General features: G+C 41.6%; 1 protein-coding gene across 1 annotated transcript; it reads right to left on the bottom strand.

Moving 5' to 3' along the window:
* Nucleotides 1-548: 548 nt before the first annotated feature.
* Nucleotides 549-1,595, bottom strand: LOC131428835 (uncharacterized). Its single transcript, XM_058592878.1, has one exon. The coding sequence runs from the start codon at nt 1,593-1,595 to the stop codon at nt 549-551; it is 1,047 nt and encodes a 348-aa protein (XP_058448861.1).
* Between the last annotated feature and the right edge of the window lie 8,313 nt (nt 1,596-9,908).

Raw genomic sequence — 9,908 nt, 5'->3', positions numbered from 1 at the left:
CTCAGCGCTCTCAAGCACTGTCCGGATTGCATCAATCGTCGACACTCCTTGACGGAAACCGAACTGCATGTTCGACAATCCTCGTTCGCCTTCTGTGCATTTCATCAACCTGTTGAGAATAATTCTTTCCAGGAGTTTCCCAAGTGTGTCCAGCAGGCATATAGGCCTATACGAGGCAGGATTACCCGGTGGTTTACCTGGCTTCGGCAGCAACACCAGCTTCTGGATCTTCCACATGTCTGGGAAGTTGCCTTCGTTCAAGCACTTCTGTAACACAGTTCGGAACATGTCTGGATACGCCAGAACCGCGGTTTTCAACGCCACGTTTGGTATCCCATCCGGGCCTGGAGCTTTCTTGGCTTTCAGTCGTTTTGCGGCTTGTGTAAGCTCTTCGTTAGAAATTTGCCGATCAACAGAGTCGGCTTCTTCTTCGCCATACGGTGTTGGTGGCCAAGTAGTCGGGTCGTGCTTCGAGAAGAGACACTCCACGATCTCTTTCAACTTGTTCGGGCACATCTCAGCTACGGTGGACGGAACCTTAATTTTCGCTACCACAACTCGATATGCGTCCCCCAGGGATTGGCGTCTGCTTCTCGACACAGTCTCTTGTAGCAATTTGATTTGCTACGCTTAATCTCCCGTTTGAAAGCGGACCTGGCTTCCCGAAAAGCCGACTTGCGTTCCTCTATTTCTGTTTCTGTCCTTGCTCTCTGGGCCCGCCTCCTGGCTCTGAGGCAAGCAGCTCGTAACATACTGAGCGTCTCGTTCCACCAGTAAGCTGGGCGGCGGCTATTCGTTGGCTCCGATTTTCGCAGCATTGTGGTGTCGCAAGCCATCATCATTCTTCTTTTCAGTTCGGTCGCATCGATATTATCGACGCCGCCGTCCGATCGAAGTGCCTCAATAAAGAGGTCCTTGTTAAAGGTTTTCGTCTTCCACTTTTGCCCATCGGTAATGCTTCTCCGTGTCGCCACTGGGATTCGTTGGCCGATGCGATAGTGTATCGCTTGGTGATCGCTATGAGTGTATTCCTCGCTCACTTTCCAATTCATGTTTGCTGCCAGATTAGGACTGCAGAACGTGACGTCGATGATCGACTCTCTACCGTCTTTCCGAAATGTACTAACGGAGCCTTCATTACACAATCGTACTTCTAACTTTGCTAAAGCTTCCTGCAGGATGTATCCTCTTGCATTGGTTACTCTGCTGCCCCATTCCACCGCCCAGGCATTGAAGTCTCCTCCTATGACTACTGGTTTTCGTCCGATTAGCTTATTGGTCAATTGTTCCAGCACCTGGCTAAACTGCTCCACTGTCCACCTCGGAGGGGTATAGCAACTGCATACAAAGACGCCGTTAATCTTAGCAATCACGATGCCTTCACTTGCGCTCTCGACCACTTCCTGTATAGGGAATTCTCCCATGACGTGTATCGCGGCCATTCCTGTTCTATCTGACACCCAGTTGCCGTTATCAGGGGGAACTTGATACGGCTCTGAGATTATCGCAACATCGCACTTCGTTTCTGTCATTGACTGCCATAACAGTTGCTGTGCGGTATCACAATGATTCAGATTTATCTGGGTTATCTCCATTACTGTTGGCCCGCAGTCGCCCTCTTGTAGGCAGGGCACTTGAAGCTACCAGTCTGATGATCATCTCCCTCCTCCGAAGTGCAAAGCATACACTTCGGTTTTTGCGTGCAGTCTCTCGCAACATGACCCATCCCTCCACATTTCCAGCACATTTTAGATCTGTCGAGGCCTTTACAAGCTCCTGCTCGATGTCCAAAGTCCAAGCACTTGAAGCATCTTTCCGCTCTCTTTTCCACTCGCGGTACAGCTCTCAGTAAACACCGCGACCATCCGATCGTTATTTTACCTACCTCCAATGCCTTGTTAGCAGCAATTGTTGGTAGACGAATCAACGCGGTCTGTGTGCCACTATATGCTTTCCTTAGACGGATCATAATTTGCACGTCGCCCAGGTTGCACTGTGTCTTAAGTGCACCGCTTAGCTCCTCTGCTGAGGTGACCTCATCTAGGTCCTTGCATATAATCATCGTTTTCGGGCATAAAGCTTTCACTTCCGCTCCTTCACCCAATGATTTACCCAAGAGCTCCTTCATGGTCGAGCTGTCGACCGTAGGGTCCTTTTTCAACTCGAAAAGCATTTCTCCTTTTTGCGTGCGCCTTGCTCTCACCACGTTCTCACCGAGATTCTTCAGCTCCGGGTCCTCTCTGACCTTCTTTATGATTGCTGCGTACGTCATAGTCTCGTTAGCCTTGACGAGAACTGCGTCCCCTTTTGGTGTCCTTTGACGAGGCACAAACTTTTCTTTCCCCTTCTGCTCCAATTTTCTCCGCTCCTTTCGCTTTTGCTGACTCTTTTTTCTCTCTGTTTTCCGGCCACCAACAGTATTCCATCCTTCCTTTTGCTCAGCCGCCTCTTCAGAGGAGTCCTCGTCTAGGCGTATAGGTCTCTTGGAACCGCCTGGTCTCTCGTCTCCTGGAGATGTTCTTGGCCTCTTTGGAGTAATGGAAACAGAGACATTATCCACCCCAGCAACCCCCTCTTTCCCTTGTTTCGTTGAGCTCACCGGAGCTGCACTGGTGCCTCCCTGCTTCAGAGAACTCGTGATAGCGGTAACTTTAGCGGATGTTAATGTAAGTTCCGCTGTGTTTGCTCGTTCTACTATCGTTTCGTACTCTTTGACGGCCGATACTACCGCCTTCCGAATTCTGTGGACCATCTCTTTAATTTCTTTGTGGATGTTGTTCCTTGCGTCCACGAAACTATGGAGCTCGTCCACTAAACTTTTCGCTTCTAGTACTCTCGGCTTCTGCATTGTTTTGTTCAACACATTCTGAAGGTTTGAAATGAGTCTGACGCGCTCTTCTCAAACAAACCAACAGGCGGGTTCAAGCATGTATAGCGATATGCTTCATCCATGCACTGGATATTATGGTTGGAAGAGCATCTTTTATTCCCGCGGAATACGAGTAAGTGACTCTACTTACATATCCGCCCAACCCTTTTTGTTCGCTTTTCGGTAACAGCTATAGTAAGAAGGTGAATGGATAAGTCATATCGGGGCTACTGTAAGTCTACCCGCATTAACTGGCAAGTCCTTGAACTGATGGTGGCTTCACTACACATCACACATCACATAACACCTCCTAAAAATCTATTAATGGCTTTCATTCCTGAAATTAAAAATTTGTTGAAGCAGTTGACTGCAAAATGGCCCCTTCTTTCAGCGATCGTATCCATCCATATGGCTAAGTCACCCACCGAGGTCACGGATATAATCATTGTTATTCAGTGGAATTGCAGAAGTATCATCCCAAAAATAGACCCTTTCAAACTATTAATAAACCATCTAAAATATGACGCATTTGCATTGTGCTAAACTTGGCTAACTTCTGAAATACCCTTAAACTTCCACGATTTTAACATTATTCGCCTCCTAAAAAGTTGAGTTGTTGTATGTCATGTTACAATCAAAAGCAAGGACCAACAAAAGGATGGAACCAAGCATTGCTTCCATATCTATTCCCCCAAGAGCCTCGGTTGGGCATCGGCGGCTCAGTGATATCATAGAGCTTCTTCCCGCACCGACGTTGGTTTTAGGAGACTTTAACACACTTGGTACGGGATGGGGCTGTCTTCATGACGATAACAGATCAGCTATGTTCCATGATATTTGCGACAACTTCAATGTGACAATCGTGAATACGGGAGAAATGACACGGATTCTTGCACCACCAGCAAGACTTAGTCCGCTGGATTTATCCCTTTGCTCGACATCGCTACGATTGGATTGCAAGTGGAAGGTGATCCCTGACCCCCACGGTAGCGATCATCTACCTATCGTAATTTCAATCGCTTGCTGATTAGGATCATGTTTCGTATGACCTCACACGAAATATTGGTTGGAAATGTTACGCAAATCCGATATCTGAGAAACTAGAAACAACACAAAGACTACCTCCGGAGGAAGAGTACATGTTTTTGGCTGGCTTGATTCTCGACTCCGCGATTCAAGCTCAGACGAAACCTGTACCCGGGGCGAAAACTAACATCCGTCCTTCCGATCCGTGATGGGCCAAAGAGTGCTCATCACTGAACGTGGAAAAAACCTCAGCGTTCAAGCAGTTTAGAGCCAATGAACACGCAAATGAAGAAGTTAATTTAAGCAAGAAAACGCGGTCACTGGCGCCAGTTTGTTTACGAATTAACAAAAGAAACGTCGATGCGCACTCTTTGGAGCACAGCCCGATGAATGGGCAGAAAAAACACCACGAACGAAAACGAAGAATATTCTAACCGCTGGATATTCGATTTCTCAAAAATGTATGCCCAGACTCTGCTCCGGACCAGAGAATCTCCCGCGCCGCGACGTCAAATACAAACGAAACACCGTTTTCGATGGTAGAGTTCTCACTTGCGCTCTTATGGTGTAACAATGAAGCTCCGGGGTAAGATAAAATCAAATTCAACTTGTTGAAAAATTTGCCTGACTCTTTCAAAAGACGTTTATTGAAGTTATATAATAAACTAATTGGGAATAATATTGTCCCACATGACTGGAGACAAGTAAGAGTTATTGCCATTCAAAAACCAGAGAAACCAGCCTCCGATGACAATTCGTATCGTTTTTTTTTATAAAAATTTTTTATTCAGGCCAATTTGCGTACAAACTTTACGTGGCCGAATAAGCCATGTTTTTATTAGATAAAATAATTTTTTTACCGTTGGATCTCGTTGTTACCCTTTTTCTAGGGGGGTGAGGAGCTTCCATTTTTATCTTGCGATGAGTGAGGGGCACTTTGTTCGTGGCTCGTCTCGTCCTCCATTGCCGCATCGGTGGTATCGTTGTTGGTTTCCGTTTTTTCTTCGTTTTCCTTGTAATTCGCATTCTTGGGTTGGTTGTTAGTTGCTGTAGACGCGCCTTGTTGTGCATTAATTGCAGTTGTTGGTGGGTTTGATGGTACAGCAGAAGTACTGCGCACACTAGTTTCCGTTGTTGGGCGGTTGTCCTTATTTTTGTTTAAAGATGTCCTTTTTGCAGTTTCAGTGCAAGGTTTTCCGTAGTGTGCAGGTTGTTCACAAAACTGACATGCAACCAGTTGATTTTCATACGTAATCAGCGTTTTACACGGATGTATCCCGTCTTGATCACAAGTGATGTAAGATGGAATTGCTTTACGTAGTTGCATACGTACTACTCGCACGCCATTCCGGATACCCGGAAAAAAATTCCGCCATACTTCCCTTTCGATGGAAAGAACTTCACCGTACTGCGACATACTTTCCCAAACATACCCATCGCTGGTCTGCGGGGGAAGGTCATTCACGCGTACTTCTATGGCATTGTCCACCATGTACACAGGGATTTTATATTTAACATTGTCATGATCAATACTGTGCACCCCGTTATTAACCGAAGCAAATGCAATTGCATCTATTTCACGTTTGAACATAATGTACACACAGTTAGACGCCTTGTTGAATTGAATCTCACTTACATCAGTAACGTTTAGATGCATTCGTTCCTTAAGCAAGATTTCAATTTCGGTTGCTGCTGGCCTAACTTTGCAGCGCTTGAAATCAATACAAATTGAATTTGGCCTTGTAGGCCAAGTTTCAGGCTTTGTTAAATCGTATTTGCCCATTTCGTACACTCTATTGTTCACTACACTGTATTGTCTTTGTTTCTATCGTCTCGACCGTAAGCAATTGTCGACTGTGTCTGATGAGATGCCAGCACGAACTGTGTATTCGTATCGGTTGATTGCTTTGCTTTCCTGTATCCGGAAATTGTTCGAAAAAATGATTCTGTTTCGTTTAGACGATTGGGTCAAGACTAATGGCTTACTTTCCGATACACAATTTGGCTTCCGCAGAGGCAAAGGATCGAACGATTGTCTTGCGTTGCTCTCAACCGAAATTCAAATTGTATTTGCTCTTAAAGAACCAATGGCATCAGTTTTCCTAGACATCAAGGGGGCTTTTAACGCAGATTCCATAAACATCCTATCTGAGAAGTTGCATCAGCATTGTATTTCACCAATTCTGAATAACTTTTTGTATAATCTATTGTCCGAGAAATACATGCGCATGGTGATTTGTCGATAATACGATTCAGTTACATGGGTCTTCCTCAGGGCTTATGCTTAAGGTGAAATGTAGCGTCATAAAATGCGCGCAAAATTTCATCCGCTTCAGTTGAACGAACCGTCGCACAAAGCATACCACGAAAAACGGACACATGGAAACAAGAACTTTTTACAATGATTGAGCGCAGTGGGCTTAGCTCTCGTTATATTGGCTTGTAAAAAAGACTAGACGTAATGGATTTTTGAATTCTTCACACTTTGAATATATCTTAATTCAATCGTTATTGTTAACTACTAGAGCTATAAATCATGAGTAATTATGAGTGACTAACATGAGGTTATATGTATATGTATTGACCAACTGAATTGCTGAATGCGAAATGACGAACTGTCTGTTTCCTTTTGTGCGTCTTGTTTCAAGAATAAAAATCCATCTACTACAGGGCCGCTTTCACGTTTCAATGGGTCCGGGCTCAAGCAATATTTGTGTGAGAACCCCCGAGAACAAGTGATGAGAGCAAAAAAGGTCCCGGTTATATCATTTAATTTATTTTTTTGGTCGTTTGACCCGGGGCCTGTATAAAAGCGGCCTTGATCTACTAACACTTGCACTCAAAGCATAGTTTGTGCAACCGGTATGATGAAATATTCACATACACAGCCGAAGAAATTTCAAACCAAGCCAAAGAGGCCGACTCATGTGTGTGCAATCATAAAAAGTGGCACATTTTCTCGGACATCACTAGCTTGGGTCGTGAGAACTCAGATTGATATGAACAAACTTTATAGTACCATAAACTACCATTAACTTTTTTCCGGAAGTGACTTTCGGAATTATATAGTCCAGAAATGTCTGTTTCAACGATAACGAACCGAAGACCAAACAGCCTCTGGCCTCCGGTGCCAGAAATCATCAAATAATAATTTCATAGATTACATTTTTAATACATTCCAATTATAACTAATAGTTCATCATACCATGCAGTTAAAATTATTTAGTGAATCTTTTCTCAAGCACATATTTAAGGATCGAAATTGAATATAAAATTATTTCGTAGTTCTTTATTATTCAATCGATTTTGAAAGCAAAATCAAGCGTTGATTCATTGTATTCATAATAATTGAAAAACCAATGAATTCCAATAAGTTTTCCATGCTGACTGGCTCGAAGCTTACCCTCAATGTTTATCACTTTGTTTGTATATCATGTTAATGAACGATAATACTTGGCTTGTATTCATTTCATTCAGTAGCTTGCTACAATCTAAAATAATACCTGTTATACGATATCACACAGCCAGGCTTTATTGCTTCAGCAACATCAATGCATTGAAATCAACAAAATTGGACATTATTAGCATTATAAATGACAGTTACTTAGAAAATAAACAATTTCTTACAATACCCATTTTATTGTATTCAACTCGTTTCTATTTTAACACAAAACCCAATGCTGCATAAATTCGCGTCATAATTTTATGTGTATTTTTGCTCACGATATAATGCCACCGTGCCCACCGTGCATTTCTCACACCACCTCAATATGAAACAGCAGCGCGCAAGCAGTGAAAAAATGCAAAAAAGTTTATGTACACTTTTTCAATTTTCGGTTGTTTTAGCTAAAATTTTATAATTTTGAGTTGCATTTTCAGATTCTTTGTGAAATTCTGCTACAAACACTACTTTTCAGTTCTAAAATCATCCCCGTGGGACGGAACAGTGACCGTTTATACATTTCAAAAACCAATTACGGCTCGGCAAAGCAAAATTTCAAAATTCTAAGAATACTTAGTTATGATAAATTTGATTTCTAAAACTTAAGTGTTTTTGGTTTTTCGAAAATCGGTCTAGTTTTTGAATAATTGATCAAAAACGCGATTTTCGCATTCCGCTACATTTCACCTTAAGCCCCCTTTTATACAACTAAATACCATTATTTTTTTACAAGGAACTATAAAAATTATTTCGTACTATTCGAATGTGTGTCAGAATATTTGATGTAACTTATCCGTACTTTAATGTAATTACTTCGCTTCGAATTCTAGTGGTGAAGAAGGGGAACGCTTGTACAATACACACAATTTAACTGATATTCGGAAGTGTGACATTACCCACCCGCCTTTTTGCCTTTCTCATATAGAAAGGTTATGCAATCGCTGTGCAAACCGATTTTTGAACCGAGGCCCGGAGGGCCGAGTGTCATATACCATTCGACTCAGTTCGTCGAGTACGCAAAATGTCTGTGTGTGTGTATGTGTGTGTGTGTGTGTGTGTGTGTGTGTGTGTGTGTGTGTGTGTGTGTGTGTGTGTGTGTGTGTGTGTGTGTGTGTATGTGCGTATGTGTGTATGTAACGTTTTTTTGCACTAACTTTTCTCGGAGATGGCTGAACCGATTTTAACAAACTTAGATTCAAATGAAAGGTCTTGTGGTCCCATACAAAATTCCTGAATATTATTTGGATCCGACTTCCGGTTCGGGAATTATGGGGTAAAATGTGCAAAAAATTGTGAAAATAAGTGCACTAACTTTTCTCAGAGATGGATGAACCGATTTTCACAAACTTGGGTTCAAATGAAAGGTCTGGTAGTCCCATACAAAATTCCTGAATATTATTTAGATCCGACTTCCGGTTCCGGAGTTATGGGGTAAAATGTGCAAAAAAATGAAAATATGTTTTCTAGCTTTTCTCATAGATGGCGCGACCGATTTTCATAAACTTAGGTTCAAATGAAAGGTCCTGTGGTCCCATACGTAATTCCTGAATTTCATGCGGATCCGACTTCCGGATCCGGAAATATAGGGTAAAGTGTGTTAAAAATTGTATACCATCACTGAAAAGGACGAAAAACCGTAAAAAGTTTTCTAAATCGACCTCAAATCTTCTCCAATTAATAGTTTTTAATCAGCAGACGGTCAAACAAACCGATTTCGGTTATTGTTTTTAGGAATCGAAGGAATTTATTTTGACGATTATAACAGTATTATATATGATGGTATGATTTATATGAGAAAGGCATCATTACACCACTAGGTGGATTAAAACAGGTTTTTTGTTTTCTTTCAAGAATCCAAGAAATATATTAGAAGAATGCCTTATGATCATATATAAGAATATGAGTAATATGAGAAAATCCCCTAGGTGGAGTATAACAAATTGTTCCGTCCGATTAATTTCTTGGAAGTATTATGTTACCTATTAAGCATTTCGGGCGATAAAGTACACTTACGTGAATTATTTGAATTCATCTGGAAATTATTGTATAAAAAAAATTGTTTTAAATATCCGCTCTCTGAAGTTAATGTTATTCGATTGGCAAGACAAAGGCATTATAGCTTCACTAGGTGGATTAATAGATGTTGTTGTTATATTTTTTTTATAAAAGTAGATCGATCGTATTATGAAGCTAATTTCGAAACGCTTGAAAACTTCTGGTTTCTGATCATTCACCGCAAGGAACTAAAGTTACTTCATTTTTCATGGTGTGTTCGATAAACTTTAAATATGAACACCTGAAATTTATGCTCATCTATCTACCTACTATATATTACAGTGTTGGGGAAACCAACAGTCATTGGCATGAACCTTTGCCGCAGTAGGTTTATTAAATATTAAATTCAATTTTGGCAGCACTAGGATATGGATGACGTACACACAGAGAAAAATATTGTAAATGTAACTAACTTTGGGTTCCGCGCAACGATTCATTTTTTTGAAATAGTGACACAAAGAAATTTGGTTTAATATAGCAAATATTGTAGGTTGGAACAACAAAATATTTGATTTT

Source organism: Malaya genurostris, chromosome 2 (genome assembly GCF_030247185.1).
Source record: "Malaya genurostris strain Urasoe2022 chromosome 2, Malgen_1.1, whole genome shotgun sequence".
Taxonomy (NCBI): Eukaryota; Metazoa; Arthropoda; class Insecta; order Diptera; family Culicidae; genus Malaya; species Malaya genurostris.
Note: the sequence above shows the minus strand (reverse complement) of the source record. Positions and strands in the feature narration are given on the sequence as shown.

Bases quoted from the DNA above. Each gene is read 5' to 3' on its own strand.
- LOC131428835 (XM_058592878.1), bottom strand. From the start codon at position 1,595: ATGGAGATAACCCAGATAAATCTGAATCATTGTGATACCGCACAGCAA.